The 22,629-nt window shown below is 36.4% G+C and overlaps 1 protein-coding gene across 9 annotated transcripts in view; it reads right to left on the bottom strand.

Annotated features, from left to right (window-relative positions):
- Positions 1-22,629, bottom strand: part of Ih (hyperpolarization activated cyclic nucleotide gated potassium channel Ih) — a 934,537-nt gene that overhangs the window by 169,613 nt on the left and 742,295 nt on the right. For 3 of the 9 annotated variants that reach the window (XM_069820882.1, XM_069820883.1, XM_069820881.1), the window contains exon 5: positions 95-172. The exons of the other annotated variants lie outside the window; for them this stretch is intronic. In XM_069820882.1, coding sequence (XP_069676983.1) covers positions 95-172 — 78 coding nt within the window. The remainder of the gene's footprint in view (positions 1-94; positions 173-22,629) is intronic. 9 annotated transcript variants of the gene reach the window in all.

Here is a 22,629-nt window from a genome sequence, read left to right on the forward strand (position 1 = left end):
CACGTCGCTGGGAATGACGATGACTTGGCAACACCGTTCCCCAGACTAAGAACATAACAGAACACAGATACACCGCACGCACGGCAGTAAGCACCTTACGAGTTCTTTCCGGACAAACTGAATTACAGCTACTGTAGTCCGCTGCTTTCCCGGCTTGGTGTAGGGGTGCCATCTACAGTGGAAGAACAGAAACGTGGTGATCAAGATAATGTGTTCCATTTCTCCGTCGTTTTGCGACGATTCGACATAAAATAATATATCAATATACTCACAAGGTACTGGACACTAACACTAGAGAGCACTAGTGTAGAATCCATTTACACATTTCTCATAATCGCGCGTCCTGCTTGGTGTCACTTCAGCCACTTCGCTGATTTAAACGTTAGTGTTATTGTGTTATGTAGTCACATGTGTACTTGGCGACGCAATGTCTAGGTTAGTCAAAGCATAAGGCGAAGGCTATTTGTCGTGGTAATAGCTCTCCCACCAGAAGCAAAGCACAAGCGAATACTATCCCGCCAGGCTACACAGCGCAGACCATGGAGCTGGCCAAGACACAGCCCACAGAGATGTCACGGATGTTGCGGAAGGGAAGAGGAAGAAACATGTTCGACGTCTACTTCATACAACTAGAGGAGCTACATTGCACGTCCATAATACAGCGGGTTGGGAAGTTCTCAAACCCTGCAATTGAAAGATATGTAAGGATTCCACGTCACTCGATGCAAGGTTTGGAGTGAGCAGACGCAGTGAAACACACTGCACAGACTTATCACTATTTACAATTAATTCAAGATAATAAAGGACTCATCGTTAGCTGAACGATTACGACGACGACTATATGACTTTCGAAGCTGGAGTTCCGAGTTCAAATTTGGTGAGTCCAAATGGAATGTGGTATGAACAAAGACGGTATTGGGGCAGGTTTTCTCGGGGTTTTCCCGTATCCCTTACTATAATGCTAAAGAATTCGCAATAATTCTTATCACCAGTAGTGGGAGAAACTACTTTTACCATACTCTGAGAAGATCGACTTCATTATATTTCTATGGAGAAAGTTTTACGGAGAAAGTTTGGTTAGTTTCTAAACCCGAACACTTGACAGTTAAGTCACTTGCTCTTTTCAACTGGTTTCGTCTTAACTGATGTCCATTTTAAATTTGTACAACTTGTACATGTAGGTCTAAGTTGGCGCTCATCGGCATAGGCCTATACAGAAGACCAGATAGATTTTGAGACATTCTTTTCTACTAAAGGTGTTCACAATTGATATCGTGCTGTTACCAATAGAATTACCAGGCAGTCTATTGTATGTGGCCAACGACTTTCCTTTCTCACGTTGCACTTCAAATTTTTTCCACCTAAAGATCCGTCGCTACCTGTCCGTGTACATAGGTTTATACTAGTTTCCATCTTATGAGGTGACTGAACAGGAAGTTACATCATGTTGCTGTCAGAGACTTGGTTGCCACATACTCGTGGCGCAAGTTCAAATTGAGTTAAGGACTTTGAAGTTTTCGCCAGAATATTTAAAGTATACGTATGACGAAGTATTAAATACTGAAAACAATGAAATACTTACGATTGACACTTTTACACTCGCCGTAACAATGGTAATAATATAGCACACGAAACACGTGGCCTGGCGCCATAAGTTTGGGAACATTTTTTCCCTAACAACAGAACATCGCACAGCGCTCGGTTGGTATTGTGTTTCCAGTTTGTTCTTAGCAGACGAATTTTTGCATTATAAACTCCAGTGAAAAGTTACATTCCAGCGCAATGTGACAATGATGTATAATTTACCATTCTAGCCCACACTCACCCGTGTCTGTAGAATTACTTCCTGTTTCGTCGCTTTAAAACATGGAATCTAGTAGAGCTAAAGAAGCTAGTAAGGAACTCGCTAGATTATAGAAGACGACGATCCACGAAGAATTCCTAGAGTTGAAGCTAACGCCTTAATCTTCACAACACAGAGGGGAAGACAGACAGAAAATGAGCTCCGTATTGAGAAAACTCGAATTTGATTTTCATGATTATTAACCTTCCATTTATAGAAATATTTCTTCTTTATTGGAAAGCTACCGATCGTTTTATACATTGGTATTACACAGAATATTACATTAGCGTCTTGTAAACATTATTATGCAAATTGTAATGTACAACGTATTTAATTTTCCGAAACAGAACGTAACAACTTCATTCTGAATGATCTTTCAGCCAGTTCCTTGATCGAGCCTGCGATTGCACCAGTTTCTGATCTCGCGAATCACCATTTCAACTTAACATTTTAAAAATCTCTTCCATAAAAAAGTAAACCATGAATCGTCAAAATATCTAATGATCTAATTGCGTAAGGTAAGAGTTAACGATAAGTATGGTGAAGGTTCGAATGTTCTTTAATGATATTCCCTGTGGTTTGAGTGATACGCAATCGCGCGTTGTCCTGATGCAAAGTAGAGATGGGCGATAGTCACAATAGTAGGGGAGACGAGGGCAAAGTGGAAGGGGAGGGCAAAGTGGAAAATCGTTGTTATGCTCTTACAACAATAGAGAGCAGCACTATTCAGTATAATATTCAAAGCTTATGGTAGTATGTTTGTTTCTATTTAGCCGCACAGCGCTAGTATCGCTGTACATGGTGGAATTGTGATTACAATGAAACGAGCTGCAAGAAATTATTTGTTTATGATAAGTAATCTGTAGGCATCCGCCATATATATAACATCTGATTTTATTATTAATATTTAAAGCACCGTTACAAGTGTTGGGAAGAAGTTGTGATGGCTAATTGTTTTTTTTTTTAATTCATTTGGCAAGATACAACCACATCTAACCTGCAACCCACGTGGAGGGCAAACTGGAAACTGAAATAATGAACTTTCCACTTTGCCCATGTAGTTTGGAATTCACTCAGAGAGTCTGGATTTCCTCCTAATATGCAATTGGAAGATAGTTAATGCATTTGACTTATAGTTTACGTTTTGTTCTGTTCTATGGAGGGACCCGAAGGCTTACACTGCTACCTGATGCTTATTGTGCTTACCACTGCTATTCTGTGAATGATTCGGTAGCCGAAGGGCCGTATTGTACAAATACAGCACACTGCACCATGAACTGAACTCGGGATATGGTATCAATAATGATGATATCATTGATATGTGAATTAATGATGGCGAAATGCTTCTGAGGTCCAACGCCGAAAGTTACCCAGCAATCCTGCTTGAATTGGTGCTCCGAGTCTGGCTGGATCAATGCAGATAATTTTTGCACTGGTTGAAACTTTTGCAGAAATTGTCAAACTTAACAAAGAAAAGTCAGTGTTGTTGGTTCTTAACGATCATACATCTCACCAGTCATTGCAAGCTCTTGATTGGGATCATAATCTTGTCGATTCCTTCACACACAACACACAAGCTGTAGCCTGTCGATGTTGCTGTTCACAAGCCATTCAAGACGCATTTTGAAGTTGCAGTAGACAAATTCCAGAAGAACTATCCAGGAAGACACACCGGTGAATATGATGTGGCAGGTCTGATCCGTGAAGACTTTGAGAAATCGTTCGTGGTTCCGAATATCACTAGCGGATTCTCAAGGACTGAAATTTTTCCATATGGACGCAACATATTCACAGAAGATGATTTTGCTCCATCTTCTATCCTTTATTGCCAGTATAGCCTAGTAGTTCTATTGATAAGCTATTCTTTGCGAAGATAGGTCTCCCAATGAAGCAGGAGAATACACAGATAGATGCCTTTCAACCCAGTAAAGTGTGGAACATCGAATGTGCAGCCTCATGTGACACCATAAGATATTGCTCCACTCCCCAAAGTAAGCCTAGGCGTACTGCATCAGACTGAAAGAAACCGAAAACGACGTTGTCAGAAAACTGAAATACTCGCAGTCCGCGAGAAGCAGATGGGAGACCTGACGGCAAAGGAGTGAAAACGAAGGCCGGTAAGACGATGCCGCCAGTACACTAAACCACACGCCTAGGTAGCAAGATGTTTTCTGTTTGGGCTGTGGAGAGCAATATTCTCACCCACCATCGGAAAACTAGATCATGTGTTGTCAATACAAAGACTGGACTCATTAACTTTGTGCTGATATTAATCTCCAGACTATGTAGGCTAGCCTATGTGGCAACTGCAGTGCTTGAAAATGTTTTAAATATGGACAATTATTTATGTTTTACCTATCTTAAACAATATTTTCATTTATATAGTGTGTTATGTAATTTCCACTTTGCCCTCTCCGAGTTTCCACTATGCCCTCTTGGTGAGGGTAAAGTGGAAAATTAAAGGGTCCTCTTATTTTTCTAATTAGGCTACTTTGTTGTCTTCATTCATTATAAGATTATTTTTGTGTTTAAATGTTGACAGATGTATAACGTTTAGTTTGTGTATAAAAACTTTGTGATAAAACTTAACACGAAGACAGGATTAGATGATATCAAAATCCATTCCACTTTGCCCTACCTTCCCCTACTACTGACTGTTCTCACTATCGACAGTTATAATCAAAACTATCCATACTGTCGATAGCCATTACAAAATTGTTTGTTAATTGGTTATACACTGAATATATTTCTGAATTTATATCTGAACGCGTACTAAACTATTAATCTAATAATATATACAGAATGGAATCTGAATTAGATAAGAATAACACACAATGTCATAATATGTCCTTAAAGCGCCAACACTAGAGTTCATTATACGTTTGTTAAACATGTGGCTATTGCTCCAAGGATAAGTTTCCCATTAAAATAAAAATTTCCACTTTGTTGGGATGCAGATGGTTTCGCCTTTCATTGATTAAGTTTTCAGTTTTGGATAACAGTCTTTCCGAAGGGATTGAAATCCCAGCGAATACAGATACTTTTTGACCAAATTATTTATTTGTGGTGAATGGTGTATAATAAAAGGATCGGATAAGTGGAAACAAAATACTAGATTTGCTTAATTAAATATGCAAAATAATGAGTGCGTGCCTGACTTTTGGGTAGTAGTTAAATAGGGATTTAATTTTAAAAAATGTACTGATAGTAAGATTGAGTTTATAAATTATAATCGAGGGCAACTATCTTCCATAATTTTGTAGATTAATGGAGGTTTCAATCAATCAGAAAGAGACCATGCAATGTCTCAACTCTCATTATAAAGGGACTGCATCCTTCCCGGGCCTACTCTGCCATCTAACAAGATACTTAGAAGGCTTTTATTCTACCCATGATTGCAAAATGAATAACCATGTGAGTCGTTCGTTTATGATTCCTAAGAATACTTGGACTAATAGACTGGGATAAGTTCTGAACAAACCGTGATTGAATTGTTACAAACGATTCGATTCGTAATGTCTGAGAATCGCTGAAAAAGAATCATATTGCCCAGCTCCAGTTTGAAAGCCTTATAATATTATGATCTTCCTATTTTTCGATACTATCAATAGTCGCCATAACAATCGATAGTATTGGAAACAATTTGACTATCGATAGTTTCGATAGTTGAAGTCATAACTATCGATAGTATCGATAGTACTATCGACTAGCGCCCGTCGCTAGCGCAAAGTAACTCAATCATTTGAGACAAAAACACGTATACTGCTTAATATAAGACTGAGTATAAACAGTATAATTACTTGGAATACTCTCAACGTCTAATAGAATTGCGTAGTTGTAAAAGAGGATAGCATTACGTTACCATACGACCAAATATTCCATTTTATTTAGCCACGGACCTATTAGGGTGGGCAGGGTCGATTCTTCATGTTAGGGTTAGAACAATTATCTGGCGACTCATTTGATAAATCTATTGGCACTAAGATTGGTGGCTGGCTGATAATAGATATCCACTAGACACTGACATTACTCTGAAGTCAGTATACGATGTAAGTCCGAAAACGTCTAAGTTTATACTGTATATTTTGTTGCGGGTTTTGAGGTAACTATAGATGAATAATTCCTTTTAAAGCCTACATTCATCTGCGAAACTCCGAGCAGTTATTTTATATACTTTCTTAAATTACTCTATAATTTTAGTGGTACCACTACAGGTATTCTTGGCATCTCCGATGATAAATAAGAACACAGTTGATGTTTCACCATTCACAACCAATATATCTCTGGATATCAAATGTTTAATAATTTGTCAAAGTTCATATTTTATCTGACATCACCCAAATCAATATTCATGAAGAAGAAGACGTGCAGAATGTAGTAGCGCGTTTCTTTGACCTATTATATGAATACCGTAAATGTTTGTAGTAGAATTATAGATAATTTGATGCTGCGATGTTGCATCTGAAATAGGCTACGCTAAGTGCACATTTCCTAAATAAGCTTCAAAGAATAAGTTACTTTTACTTGCTGCCGTAACAAAAAAATATGTTTAAAAAGCTTCCAACAAATTGGGCAATATATGCGTATAAGTATAGATACAGGTCACGTACTTTACTGCAACTGTTCTCAACTTAAGATTTAACAGAATAGGTTGATTTCACATAGTGTATGTGGACATTATTTCTTGATGTGACCTATTTGTATTTGATGCATTTTACATTCAGCTTCCGTGTTAACACGCTTTTACTTTCTCAATTAAAATTGATCACTATCTTCTCGGTTTAATTTTGTATTTCGTATCGGCATTTTTTGTAATGCTAATTTCACAATTGCACTTCTGTTAGAAATAGACGCACTCTGAATAAATTATGTTTGATATACAATTGACTGATACATTACTGGTGAATCAAGATACTTCTATTGTAATACCTACAATTAGGGGTGTGATTTCATTGTGATTATTTTATCCTGATTTCGGTGATTAAAATGAATTGATTCCGGTGAATATTTATAAAAAAGAAAACAAGTAATTTCGTACATATTTCGCAACTTACAGCAAATTTAAAAATATTAAAATAACAGTACTTTAAATTATTTTTGAAATAATTCGTTTAAAACTAACAGAAAATTGTTTGAATAATTAATTATATTCATAATTATATTTCATTTCACTGTGAGGCAGAGATCACACGACGGTAGTTATTGCAGGAAAAAGAAATGAACCTTGTCTGCTTGCGCTGCTCCTTGAAAATATAGAGCTACTGTACCTCCAAGCAGTTCCTGAAACGATGCTGTAATGCTGAACGATCAAATATGAATAAATGTACATGTATATTTTATAACGAAGAAAAGTTAAACTTTCATTTGGAAGGAGTCTTTTTAATGTGTGTGTGTGTGTGCGTGCGTGCGTGTGTGTGTGTATGTATGTATGTATGTATGAAGAGTTTTCATACTCCTGTTACAGTTTTAAGGAAAGCTTTTTTCTTTCTAATATGTAGAGAAACTCACGTTAAGAGCTTAAGTTCATAAACGCGTAGAATATCACACTGTCAATGAACAATGATTGTTGTCCTAGATTGGGTTTGAATCCATGACCGTGGAGATGTTAAAACTGACTACTATAGATGACTTATAGCTATTACGTGCACCAGAATCAGTAATATTGGCGTTCGTACCTTTATGGAAAGCAGTCTCTAATCAACTGATCATACAATGTGTTAGAAAATTAATGCTATTATTCTTAAAATCAGGATATATCAACAGGATTAACTTTAAGAATAATGCCCGACAGGTTGTCAGAATGATACTAGTGAAATTAATTTTTATTTATAACACCTTGTAAGTGCTATTGATATATTGTTGACTAAACGATAAGCAGTATCATACTTCGATTTAAGTACTGAAAGATCAGATCCGATGTTTTTAGTTCATATCGGAGGGCTTAAGATCTAAACAACCAGTTACCCTACTTTGCCGGCTTGTATGGCAAACACAATTTTCCTCGAAGACTGAAAATCTTCCACGGATAAATATGACGTTTTATAGCATCACATCAATATAGGTAGCCAACTTACTGCATCGTAATGTTTGAAGTTCTGCATATCTCTACGACTTCCTCAACTCATTAACACTATTTTCGAGGACCAAAGATATATAACCTAGAAACTCTGATCTCAATAGTAAAACGTCAAAACATTTGTTCTGCAACTTTGTTACAAGTTCCGTATTTTTGATGAACATATCATATGACTTTCGAAAAAACAGTACTGCATTGGAATTCTCGTATTTGAAACAACGTAGAGCGATCCCAACAGAGAGGGATCGTCTGCTTCTGATAAGACCGAGTGTGGTAAAAGGAGTTACGGACTTCAACTAAGTTTTTTTGTAATTATTCAACCTTTAGGTGCTTATTCTTGTTAGGGTTTATCTCTGAGCCCTTTCAGGCAATTCGAGCCTTATACATAATATAGACTCCTACTGTGCATGGGTAGCCACAACTTGAGATAGTGCATTTACTGGCATCTACGACCAAATTCCTGTTAAAATTTCGAGCTTTTCTACAATACAGCAAATTTTGGCATAAGATGTGAAAAAGAGAAGTTTGAAACCTACTATGATTGAAAGTCCCTGCATATGACAATGAGGCGTCTAACAAGCAAACATACTCATGGAGACAGATACAGTTTCTTTTTCTCCTCCACCATGTTAATAATGTCAAAACAAGTGCTTATACAAATTTTGGCCATTCGACCGCAATACGAGGCCGTCCAGAAAGTGTTTCTCCCTGCGGCAATTTACAGAAAGAAAACACAATTTCATGGGAAGATTTATTGAAACAGATATAGCAATTGCTGCGCTATTTTTCAACATATTCCACACTGGAATTGAGACATTTACATATCATGAGATAAATTTTTGTATCCCTGTGTCATAGAAGTCTGCCGCCTGGGATCAGAATCAGTGTGTGACAGCCGTCTGCATCTCTCTGTTAATCCCACAGTATGACAAATGTCTGAAATCTGATGGGGAATATGTTGAAAAACAGCGCAACAATTGAATAGCCGCCCAGAACAGGGTTGTAACCAGCAAATACGAAATTCTTAAAAAATGGAGAGAAACACATTGTACTGCAAGCACTTTAAATTTTTTAGAGCAAGGTTGACAATCAGACATGTGTGTTGATATTTTTAATATGAGTACAAGCATTACAACAGCGCATCATTAACAATCATTATTCACGAAAAAGTTAACTTATGAGAAATAAGGGTTACAACCTTGTTATGGGAGGCTATTCAATTGCTGTATCTGTTCCAATAAATCTTTCTATAAAATTGTGTTTTCCTTCTGTAAGCGGCTTCAGGAAAAATCACTTTCTCGACGGTCTCGTAATTGCGGTCGAATGACCAAAATTTGTATAAGCACTTGTTTTGACATTATTAACACGGTAAAAGAAAAGAAAAACTTTTTTTACCTGCCCCATGAGAATGTTTGCTTTTAAAATGCAGGGTAGTAGAAATCCCATTTTCCGTCACTTTAACTTAAGAAGAAATGTATTATTAGTCTAGAGCCCAGAACTTTAGGTGTTAAAGGTTAAGAATGATACTAAGTATAGATGAATAGATGTGGTGTCAGTGAGGAGGGGTTTTAAGCCAAGTCCAGTAGAGTCCGATATGTAATAATAGACAACAGAGTCACAAGGAGTGGAAAATGGATCTTGTAAAGCGTGCGCTAATTTGTAAGTGGTCGTTAAGAGGATTAAAGATCTTTAACGGTACCAAAGGGAAAATACTGACTGACAAGGATGACGTAGGCCTAATGATATCTGAAATGAATGGGGGTATGGCTGCTTTATTTAGAAGCTATAACAAGTAACAATATTAAGATTTAGCACTTTAAGTTCCGGGCTCTAAATTTATTCCTATTATTATTATTATTATTATTATTATTATTATTATTATTATTATTATTATTATTATTAATATATCTAGTGTCGATGGAATTGATGATAGCGGGATGGTATTTGGCGAGACGAGGCCGAGGATTTGGGTAAATCTCGGAAAAAACCAAACCAGGTAATCAACCCAAACGGGAATCGAAACCACGGCCCGAGCGCAATTCCGGATCAGCAGGAAAAAGGGTCACTGAGCCTATTCAATCTCCTGAATTCATTTGGTCTCTCCAACACTTCTTTGCTCTGCCGGTATGTTTTTTCCTCTTGGTATGTAATCAGGTAATACCACCTTCTTCTGTATAGTTCTGAGCTACACAAGGTGCTATTATTATTAGTATTATTATTATTATTATTATTATTATTATTATTATTATTATTATCATTATTATTATTATCACCATCATCATCATCATCACTAAATGCTGTACGGATTACGCCATTGAGCCTGTTCCATCTCCTGGATTCAGCTGGTCTCTCCAACGTTTCTTTGGTCTGTCGATATGTCTTCTTCCTCTTGGTATGTAGTTCAGGGTCACATGGTCGTACCTACTTCTTCGGTATAATTGTATTTGCAGTTTATTGCAGATGTCTTATTTTTTTATGATCAAGGAGTGAACATCCTGGCAGTGGTTTAAGGTGTCGCATCGCTGCTGCTTCTAATCTTCTAACCCGATTATTATTATTATTATTATTATTATTATTATTATTATTATTATTATTATTACTATTATTACTATTAATGCTGGTTTACAAATTATTGAAGTTCAAGTTTCTTGTTGCCGAACATGTTCGTTTAGATTTAAAAGACATTTAGCAAGGTTCTGCTTTAGTAAGATTAGCACGGATCAAGGATATCGATAGGACAATGAAGGACAAAAACGTATCTATTTAAGTCTTGGCAGTACTTTGACAAACCAAACGTTATGCTTTACATAGTTTTTGTGGAACAAATCATGTTATGTAGTGGTTGTGAAACATTACAGTTCACATTGTTCGCCCGCCAGCCTCCCTACCCTAAGCTAAGGAGGTGGTGAGTAGTTGTTACATGAATTCCAGAAATTGTCGATCACAGTGGCTGTCGAGAATAAGACTACAGTTATCACTGTCATAATGAGCATTATGGTGAGTTATATTTTCTTACTGTATTGTTCGTAATATAGTTGACTTCAATCTAGCCTAGTTCTTAGCTTTTCGCAATTGAAGATAGTAACCACATCCAAGAGGGGACGGAGAGCTGATGGGCGAACAGCAGGCCTAACCTATTTGGAGGAGACAACATTTAAGAAAACGTGTAATTCAACGATGTTTATTCACGGTAAGACAGTGCTTTGAGAGACCACGTGATATCGCAGCGCATTTGCACCTAAAGAATGGCGCATACAGTGATTCTGAAACATTTTTGTTAATGTGGTAACACCTTGAAAAGTCGGGTTGTTTAGAAGCGGTACGAATTGGGACTTTTTCCATTATTACTGAACAAAGAACTCACTGCGTTTCGAATATTGACTCAATTTTTGTCTTCATGTAAATAAAAGGGGACTGAGAAGACTATCCTACTCTTTGGTGTCGTTACAATCAGCTATTCTGCTGGGGTTGTACAGAACAATATTTTATTTTCTTATGTTCTTCCAGCAGTGAAGTATAGCTTCCTACAAACAAGATAAATAATTACTCCGAAACGTATGTATTCCGGACTTATTATTTGATCTCGAGCGATTGAAAACGTCGAATGTGTTGCGAACGGTAGGTTATGCTTTAACATGACAAAATTTATTACTTTTTCTGTAGAACTATACTTCTTTCGACTTTTTTTAACAGTACGAGGACGTATTAAATTTCGTTGTTAGTTAGTAATATTCTCATTTAATTTGCTATATATATTTTTTTCTATTTAACGATTATGTATCAACTACTATGTTATTTAGCGTCGATGGAGTTAATGATAGCGAGATGGTACTTGAGAGAAGAGACCGAGGATTCGCCATGAATTTCCTATAATATTCCAGACTTTAAAATGGCTTGGTTGTGAAAAATAATTAGATATTTCAACTAGTGCATAGCCCATTCCGTTGATAGAACATAATGCACTAACAGAGTAGACGACACTTCAAGATATAGATTGTACGATCCTAAAGGAGGGATTTGTAAGCAATTCTGAAATGTCGGAGATATTAAATCTCAAGACATGATTGAGAATTTCCACCTCTTCGAAAGTTAATTTCCAATTACAGTACTCGGCTGTCCTGTTGTATTTTTCACTTATTGTACTCTTATTTATTTAACCACTATTCAAAGTTAATAGATTTTTTTTTTTTGGAAATATAGTCCACAGCGTAAATTCGAGCACGAACTATAATCCTCTTTTATGCCTAATACTTTGTATTATCGTAACTGATTCATCTATAAGCAATACGAAATATTAGATGACTTAACTATTATGAGGGTGATCACGGTTCAACATTTACACATGAAACTGCGTTGTATCGAGAATAGTTACAATGCTGTAGATTAACAAAAGAATGGCGAAATTATATTTAGCGTTTACCACGAAACACGTTTCGCTCAGGTAAATGACTTCGGTGTTTTGCTGTTATAGATCGAACGCGACTGCCGAGGAAAGAGTGTGTACATTTCTCCTGGATCGAGTGTGGGAAGATTTTGTGTTGCGTAGTATGGACAGATAAAACTAACTGAAGGGACGTCATGACTATTGCATTCGTATACAGCTGATTTTCATTCAGTGCAGTTCAATTTATTTCTTGGCAATGCAGTACACATTGCAGAGCGGATCTTCATTTTTATGTTACGTACATTACGAATGAATTGTATAAAAAGTGCCGTACTTTGTTTCTACGGAAATAGCCTAGCGATAAACAACTATCTAGGATTTAGTGAAAGGTGAAAGTGACTCAATTTAAATTTAAAAAAGTGCATAAACTGCATTCTAAGTGAAGAATAACTCGCGGACATAGGCTAGACTAGAAGAGTCTCCCAGAAAATCCTTAGGACAGCTCAACAGATAGATGTATTCGAAACATCAGTTTGGAAAGCGACGAAATCGTTAAAACTAAAGACTTATATTGTAAGACAACAGTTGTTCATAAATTGAATGAAATGGGCCACGTACACTAGCTCGCAAAACTGTTGTCCTATGAAATAATGGGGAAGTGAACTTTGTGAGATATTGTGTTGGCAATATGTCTACATACCCCACTCCACATGTCGTCCTGGGAAAGGAGGTATTTGAACTCTAAGTTGCAGGTATATACCTAGCTAATCGAACCAAAGACAAACTTTTAGAGCAATAACGGTATATGCAGCCGATAGAAATAAAACATTGAGTATATTTTGCACCGAAATGTTTAAACATGTTGTTTATCTCTCTTCACTATTATATAATATTCTAGGAAAATTTTTCATCTTCCCTGCACGTATAAATACTATGTTGAATCATAAACATAGAGTAGATCACATCACGTTTTACCAAGAATATTATGAATATCCATGAGAAAATGTAATTTTTGAGATTAAAAGATTTTCTGAAACACCAGTCATGGACCTATTCAAGTATTTCGTCCTATTGGATCCACAAGGTTCCAGCCATAATATGTAACATCAACACAACGCAGTGGACGTATTTCTGTCGCTGTTTGGGGATGGATTTCCAGATTATGAGGAGGAACTCTGTGCAAAATTGGAGAGAATTTGACTTCCCAGCAATATATCCACATACTGGAAAATACTGTATGCTACCTAGCATGCGCATGTTGCAACCTAATACAATTATATTTTTCAACAGGACAATTGCTCCATCTACATATCTTTGTTGTATTAAATATGGTTCCAATATAATGTTTGGTGTTGAAAATACAGACATCTGCTTATTTTTTAGTTCGTTACACCCGCATTTTCGTTCCATTACTATATGAGAGTAATATGCAATCTTTTTTTCTGTGTGCAAAATGTAAATTAAACTGCTGTACACTACGGGATATAATTGACAATCAAGTTTTAAATTATATACATACCCATAAAAATTTGTCTTAATAAAATTATTTACCCGACTTTTTAGAATATTAATCTATTGATTGTTAGTGCCACTTTTAATCAATGTAATTTTATTAACTTAGTACTGTTACCATGACAACAGCCAAAGAAAAAATAAGCTATAGGCGCATTATTACGCAAAGAACCGTGGCGTGAGGCGGGGCTACAAAATGCTGTGTTTATTAAATTTATCTATATCACTAGATCACTAAGTAAACATATTCTCTTTGGGCCGTATCCATAGACATTTTTAGCGCGGGTTTCCGGTGGATGATCAGCGTTTTTCGTATTCATAAAATAGTGTTAGCGATAGGATATGCTTTGAATTCTGTAATGGTAACCAGTGGATAGCCGGGGCTATCTTAGTACGCTCGTAACGCGTGCTGCGAAATGTCTGTGAATAGCACCCTTTAAGTTTACCAAGTAGCTTGGTTCAAACTTTCTGTTGTGAGGAGGGTTGATTTGTTACCTGCGGGGAGACTACCTTCCACCTACGTTACTGTCCTAGAGTGAGTACAAATACCAACTTAAGAACGAGAAAAACTATGCAGTATATCGGACAAAAGTTTTGCGAGCCAGTGTACCTAGGGTTGAATTCTATCGATAGGGACGAAATTCAAAGTCTATCTATAAACCTTTTCAAAAGATATTAAATGCCCTTTGGAGAGAAAGGTCGTCAGCTCCAGCACTTATTACAAGGTAAGCCAATAAATTACATCTGTAATTTGTGAGGTTTTATTGTCGAAAACTCACGCGCTGAATCACCGCTAAGCGGGCTCTTATTTGTCCATGTCACTTTTAGAATGGTGCCGTACTAAACGTAACTAGTTTCTAGGCGCACACTCGTTAGCAGGCAAAATGTGGAAAACTAAATAGAACCTGTTCCAAAGCCTTTTTAGAATTACCACAAATTATACTTGAATCACTACGACTTGAAACCGTCTTTTTGGCGTAGTTGTGGTTGCAAGAATATTTTGAAAGAGTAGGCCTATATGGGCTGGAACGCGGTCCATTCTGCATTGTGTTCGGAAAATTGGGGAGCCAAATAAGTGGAAAATTCAGGTCAAGGAAAGGCAGTTAATAACGCCTAAGACAACTCTCGGCACTCCTAATCCACTCAGTAGTTACGAAATTCATTCTGCAGGAGAGCTCCGCTACTTTTCTTTTTCACCTGGTTATTTAATGACGCTGTATCAAATACTAGGTTATTTAGCGTCGATGGAATTTGTGATAGCGAGATGGTATTTGACGAGATGAGGCCGAGGATTCGCCATAGATTACTTGACATTCGCCTTATGGTTGGTAAAAAACCTCGGAAAAATTCCAACCAGATAACCAGCCAAGGTGGGAAATGAACCAACGCCCAAGCGCAACTCCGGATCACAGGCAAGCGTCTTAGCCGACTGAGCTACGTCGGTAGCTCCGCGCTACTTGCGACTGTCTAGTTTTGGTTTGAAATTTTCACGATTCTGAGGACGGAACTGATCAAAGGGCTCGATTCTTAAAATTTGGCGGCAAGGATGATGATGGATATGATAATGATAAAGATGATGATTACGATGATAATATATGTATTTTATAATTCTGTAAAACTAAAAATTAGGTTTAATACAAAGCTGTAGCTAAATTAGCTGAATTTATAAAAACACATGTTATTTGTTATAGCTTCTAAATACAGAAGCCATACCCCATTCATTTTAGATATCATTAGGCCTATGTTATCCTTGTCAGTCAGTATTTTCCCTTTGGTACCACTAAAGATCTTTAATCCTTTCGAAAGTCATTGCATGGTGCGACTGCACTTCGAAATTCATCACTGTGCTGCAACTCATTTGTAGATGCCTGTACACCTGACACTACCAATTCCATAATAATTATACCTACTTATTTCATTACCTGACTTTCACATTACAGTAGAAGAAAATATTGAAAAAAAAATCCGACCAAATAATCAGTCCAAGCGAGATTCGAACCCACACTCAAGCTTAGTTTTAGAGCACAAATCCTGTTCACTTGTCCTAGACCACTTCAAGAACCGAAATTTGTTCGTAAATTACTCGTGATGCAGTAATCAACTTCCAACTAATATTAATGTGTTTATTCCTTCAAACATAGATTAAATTGGCTACAAGGCACCATTTGAATTCACATTCCTATACACTTGGTCACTTATTACCAATGCCAGAGAGTTCATTTTGAATTAAAAGAGCAATAATCAGTAAGGTGGTGTCAACAATTTTTAAAACAAACTTACATCTGCTACTGGAGAAAGAACTGGAGCATAGTTGGCGGTCAATGTTCTGGCAAAGGGGGCGTCTGGAGTACTGTTTGACTAGAACCATTTGATGCATCTCTAGGTGGTACGAGGTACTTCTAGGTTGAATATTGAGTTTTTTCAATGTTAGATGTACGAGTATGAGACAAAGTGAGGTGACTGATATATTCCTTCAGAACATCACTCTTGGCTCTAAATATAATCGACTTGAGGACTCCAGAAGGTTGGCTAATTAGAGTAATGACACAATGTGACATTAGAAACACGCACAAATTGAAAGTCTAGGGTGGAAATATCAAATAATCTTTAGGAAAAAAAAACTGCACCTATGAATGCGATTCATTAAATCTTGGAAGGTATGAATTGTTTCCTAACAATATCCGGGGCCAAAAATACTAACAAAATAGATTTTCGGCTAACTTATAAAACCGATTGGAATTTCATGGTAGTTTTATTAACTTCGAAATCCTGAACAGATAAATACAGATACAGTAGGCTCCCTTGGATTAAAATACGTCGACTGGTCTGACTGTTGTATATACCCTTTCCTAGTCAGGAAGAGAATTAAAAGTAAATAAGCCCTCTCCTTTTCTTCACGTAAGCAGTCTTCAGTGACTCTCACCTAAATAATGTTTTCGGAACTATATCTTAACCATATCTGCTTCCACCTAGATACTGCCAATACAATTATTCTGAAAAAATTATACTAAACAAAAAAACGACGATATAATATCTTTAACTAGGTAAAAGACGGATTGACGCAGGGTACTGCATGGGAGAAGTGCTAGGTATATTTAATATTGTGCATTCTGTTTACCAGGAGCACAAGCATGACGCGAAAACCATGTTAGGAAATATTTTTACTACAACCTGTGATGGATAACAGCAATTTATAGTAGGTCTACCGGTATGTGTTTTATACAGAAGGAATCATTCCGCCAAGAGTTTTATACCGGTAGGATTAGCAGACCAATGGTACTTAGGGGTTGCTTGTGTCCTTCTTCCTACTAGGCTATCTGCAACCCCTAAATATCATTGGCCTGCTAATCCGATCGGTTTAAAACTCTTGGCGGGACGATTCTTTCTGTGTAAAAATATATTACAGTAGTACAATAAGATAGATAAAATAAATGCTGTTACACACATTTCAGTATACAACACTCCTAGGCCTAATATTTTATGAAAATAACATCAACGAATCAGTTATCTACAACAATGATTAAGCATAACGTGTTTGCCACATATTCACTTTCACTTTTCTGCCCACTGCACATCTCTTCTTGATTAGAACGGATTTTTAGTTATCTCTTTTCCTGCAGCAGCTGTTTCAGTTTTGCTTGAAAACTGACAGTGAAACCTACAGGGAATCAATCTAATTGCTGATATTGAGTTATTTCTTTATGAATACATCACTGAAATCCTATATTCTTTGACAGACAGTTCATCAGGGCATCGATTTAAATGAAAGGGTAAGTTTTCTGGTCAAAAGAGAGAACAGTACATTATGCAGCGAGCCTATAATGGTAGTAATTAAGACGCGAGTATGTTTGTTTATGAAACGAGATGATTTCATGTTCTTCTCTAATATTAAACCCTCGAATACTTTCTGGAATATTATTAAAGCGCTATGAAACACAGTAATATTTGTAAGAAGATCGTAGAGCTTATTATACATGGAACAGTAGCCTACTAGAATAATAATAATGTTAAGTATTCAAAGGAATACAATATGTCAAAAGATTAACATACGATCTCGCACAAAGTGTAAAATTTCATCACTACACAAAATTTGCTGAGATCGTAAAATTTAACAGGGATAATACACGTGGAATGGGGTTTCATACACTCAGTTGTAGCGAGAGTGACAACCAGTGCCAACAAGTATTGATTACTTCTGTAGAACTTACACGGCAATGAATACGTTTTAATGTACGATTTAATGTATAATGTCATTCAAAAGTCACTTCAAATTTTAAAGCGTTATAAATATTATACTAGTCGAGGTAGAAAATAAAACAACAATTTCACTATATTGAGCAACAATGGGGTTTTCCATTTGCTACTTTATGCATTTGCATACTTACCATTTTGCTAATTAAAACATTAATGATTTTATTTAGTACTGCTACAAGAATTCTTAAGTTTTAACTCATGATTCTATCTTTAAATGTTAGGGCACAGCTGGTATTACGTTATTGTGAAAGAAATAGGAGTCTTTCTCAAGGTCTGGGGAAAGTTAGAATATAGAGAAGGCCCATGTTCCATTCGTAATTATATTGATTAATCAGGCGGTTTGAGGAAACTGCTTCTATTTATGACAAGAAAAATCGGCGAGACCAACGGTAATCTATGATGTTACTGCTACTAAAGTGCTTCAGATAAGTAACGAAATAAGTAGGAATAATTATTATGGAATTGGTAGTGTTAGGTGTACAGGTATCTACAAATGAGTTGCAGCACAGTTTTGAGAATTCTAAGTCTGTTCCCATACAAACTAAAACCACTGTTCGCACTCAAAGAAAGTGACAGGCAGAAAAGTTGTGATTTTGCTTTATTTGTAGTAGCAGATATTCAACTTAATCATTGAATGGAAAAAGTTTTCTGTACAGACAAAGAATATCTTCTTTCTTAATAATGGAGCCAACACGTGCAATTTCAGAATTTGGTCTGAAAATGAGCCTCTGGTTTTAATTCAATAAGATCTTCATGCTATGAAAGTCATTGCATGGTGCGACTACACTTCGGAATTCATCGTTGGTCCATATTTATTCTAGGAAGATAATAATGGAATAATAGAGACTGTCACAGTAAAGGGAGACCGCTACAGAACTTCGTCACCTCTAAACTGAGAGATCAAGATCAGGAAAAAATTATCTTAATGCAGGATGGCGCACCGCCGCACATATACTCGTACATACCTCCAAAACGATTAAGTACAGGTACACGGATCTTCGTCGATCGTGTCACCAGTAGGCACTTTCTAACAATATTGTATCCACGATCTCCATGTCTCAATCCGGCCAGCTCTTGATTGTAGAGTTAGCTTAAAGAACGAATTTTCGTGGCACATCCGACAGCCCTACAGCAAACATAAGATAATAATTTCGCATGAACCTATGACTTTTCCAAGATAATTATTATCTGCAAAATGTTGTTTATGGTGTCGCCGAAAGCATAGTGTTAGTTGAAGAAGAACGACGGACATATTCCCGTTTTGTAAGAACCAAACCCTATCGGGTGCCTAATACGGTGATGTTTCTGTTTGTTTTTTTTTTTTTTTTTTTTTTTTTTTGTATGAAAAGTTATTCATAACGCTTTAAATTTGAAGTCAATTTGGATGATCCTATATGTCACAGTTCGTCAACAACAACGTCAGCTTTACTCAATGGAGACCTAGGTTCGTGTTACGAGAATTTTAAATTTAAATCTAAAATTCGCATATCTCGAATTAGATCAAATTTACTCTATGTAGTTCCATTTCTTCTCCCAGAATTCCACCATATCTCCATAACTCACAGTTACCCTTAACACCACTGCAGAAGCAACAGAAAACTACCGGATTTTATCTTCATGGAACAAACTGCTGAGATGTCTTTGCCAAACATTTCTTTGGCCAAGTAACCACGGAAATTCCTGCAGTTTATTGTTGACTCGTGATGTCTCGGATATGCTATTACACAAACAAGCTACAAATTGTTCCAATGTTGGTCATACAACATACTGTATTTGTAATTACATTAATTATAAAGTAAACAGAAGTTATCAACACTATTTTCGCATCTGACACGTGTTTGAGTAAATACTTAGATATCATATGTCGGGCATGTACTTAGAAAGAAATGCTGAGAGGCATGCTCCTGTGTTCTAACCCTACAATGTGTGTTGCTCTGATGATCTTCACTGCAGATTGAAATTTCTCTCTTCCGTCGACCAATCAAATGAGGTAGACTAATTTTCAAACACAGATCTAGTCTCATTTGGTCACGGTCTCATAACAATAAACTTTTATTCAAACAAACGATGTCATGAAAATCACACATACTTCCTCATAATGACTTATATAGTAGTGAAAGTCCTTGTTTTACAAAGACTGGACTTAATTCAATGAAATAATTGTTGCCAAATATTTTCAATTTCATTCTTGTGTCAATGTAACGTTTAATAAACATTCCCAACAATACAATTTTTACGACTGTATAGTGAGGTACTAACTTATCATTAGTGTGGCCTAATTTTTTATTTCTGAGCTCGGTTCTTAGCCATACTTACTTACAAGTAGCTTTTAAAAAACCCTGAGGTTCATTGCCTCCCTCACAAAAGCCCGCCATCGGTACCTATCCTGAGCATGATTAATCTGGTTCCTAGCATCATATCCCACCTTCCTCAAATCCATTTTAATATTAGCCTCGCATTTACGTCTCGGCCTTTCCAATGATCTTAGCCTACCACGGAGAAAGCCTACTGTATCTCCAGCAGATTTATATTGTTCAACATAGACACTATTTAACTCTATATACACGTGTGAGTTATATGGCAGTATAAAGTAATTCTTAGCTTTAAAAATGGTTTGTCTTGGTTTGAAAATCACTCTTCCACAATACTTAATACATTTTCATTCCATGAAAAGTTATGTTCTTTCAATGCCTTTTTTTAGTTTTGTAAATAGGAAACAGTCTCAGGGGACAAAATCTCACTAATACGGGGGATGGTCAATCAATTCAAAGCACAACTTCGTCAATTTCCTGCAAAGCAATCAGAGACTTGTGAGCGGGTGCATTGTCTAGCAAGGACGGGGCAATTTTGGAAATTTTACCACGATGTTTTCTACAATTTTTTCCAAAGTCATAATTATTTCTTCTTTGTCTCAACATACTGATGCAAGAACCTTTCCTGCCGATTTATGAACACAAAATTTCTTTGGGTCGGAAGAATCAGAGTGTTTTCATTGGTTTAATTATTCTTTTATTTTTGGATCCTGACAATGGATCTATGAATCGTTCTTATTTACAGTACGATCCAAAAGATCAGAAGAATTCTCCTCAGAACGGCGGGAAAACGACTTTGATATTGCCACTCTGAATCATTTTGGAAATTGTCACTTTGAGTGAGTCGACTTGGAAATTGTCACTCTGAGTGAGTTGACTTGGAAATTGTCACTCTGAGCCGTTTCTGATCAGCGTTTAGGCATTTAAGAATCCCTTTCGGAGGTAATTTTCTCATACCCAAATCATGATATAGGCTACAATGTAACAGACTACTTCATAATAAATTTTAATACATTTGAGTCTAATTCGTCCAAAATCATGTCATGTACGGTACTGATTTCTTCTGGAGTGGTCACAGGAACAGGTCTTTCAACATAGTGTTCATCTTTGACCTCCGTTTTTCCTCTCTTCAATTCCACATGAAGGACAATGATACTTCAATATATTTACTATATCCGCATACATTTTCTTGCCGTACAAACTTAAAAAAATAAGTACTTTTTCATCGACATATGACCACCGGCGTGGCTCAGGTGGTAGAACGTTTGCCTGCTGATCTGTAACTACGCTTGGGAGGTTGTTTGATTCTCGCTTAGACTGATTATCTGGTTGGGTTCCTTCCGAGGTTTTCTCCAACTGTAAGTCGAATGTCGGGTAATTAATTATGGATCCTCGGCCTCATCTCGCCAAATACCATCTCATTAACACTAATTGTATCAACTCTAAATAAAATAAAAGAATCGTCGATTCGGTTTGATCAAATATGATTTTTTTTGTCTGACTAAATCTATTTAACAATTCAGAGTACAAAATCAGCTAACATTTTTCACCAAACTTGGAGTAACTATTCATAAAACAACATACTCTTTTCCATGGTAAAAGCTTTCGCTTCTGTTTACAAAGAAGTTCCAAGGCTATGATATCAATACCTTTTGGTGTAGTAAGATATAGTATAGTATAATCATATAATTTAAATTAACTATTACTCTTCATGAAAGTTATTGTTAATTAATAACAATGATAAAAGTTATTGTAAAAAATACTCGTACATACAGAGTGTTCGGGTTTGATGTCCTGTCACGAAATGGCATTTCTTGGCTTATTTTAGATATAGCTCAACGCATGTATATGTCCAATTCTAAGATTTTGGAATTATATCTGTAAGAAATGATGATGTTTTTTTTAGTGATAAAGAACATTCAAAAGCACATTGGGGGTTATAAAGGACATAACCAGTTTATGTTTCTTATCTGTATTTAAGAAGAGATAATAACTGCAAGTAAATAAATTGATGTAAATCTATAAGAATAATTCGTACCTCCTCAAGGATTCCAAAGAATGTAAGTACTTTCCACAAGATTTTACAACATACTGCACAAATGAAATCTGTGAGCTTTCGAACAAAGCCAAACAATTCCCTAATTAATTAATTAATTGTTCAAAGCATTCTCTCCGAATTCAATACGTTATTGGTACGCACCGTTTCCATACCCTAGTCTAGATTTAATGAAAAAATCAAGTTAAAATA

Source organism: Periplaneta americana, chromosome 3 (genome assembly GCF_040183065.1).
Source record: "Periplaneta americana isolate PAMFEO1 chromosome 3, P.americana_PAMFEO1_priV1, whole genome shotgun sequence".
Classification (NCBI taxonomy): Eukaryota; Metazoa; Arthropoda; class Insecta; order Blattodea; family Blattidae; genus Periplaneta; species Periplaneta americana.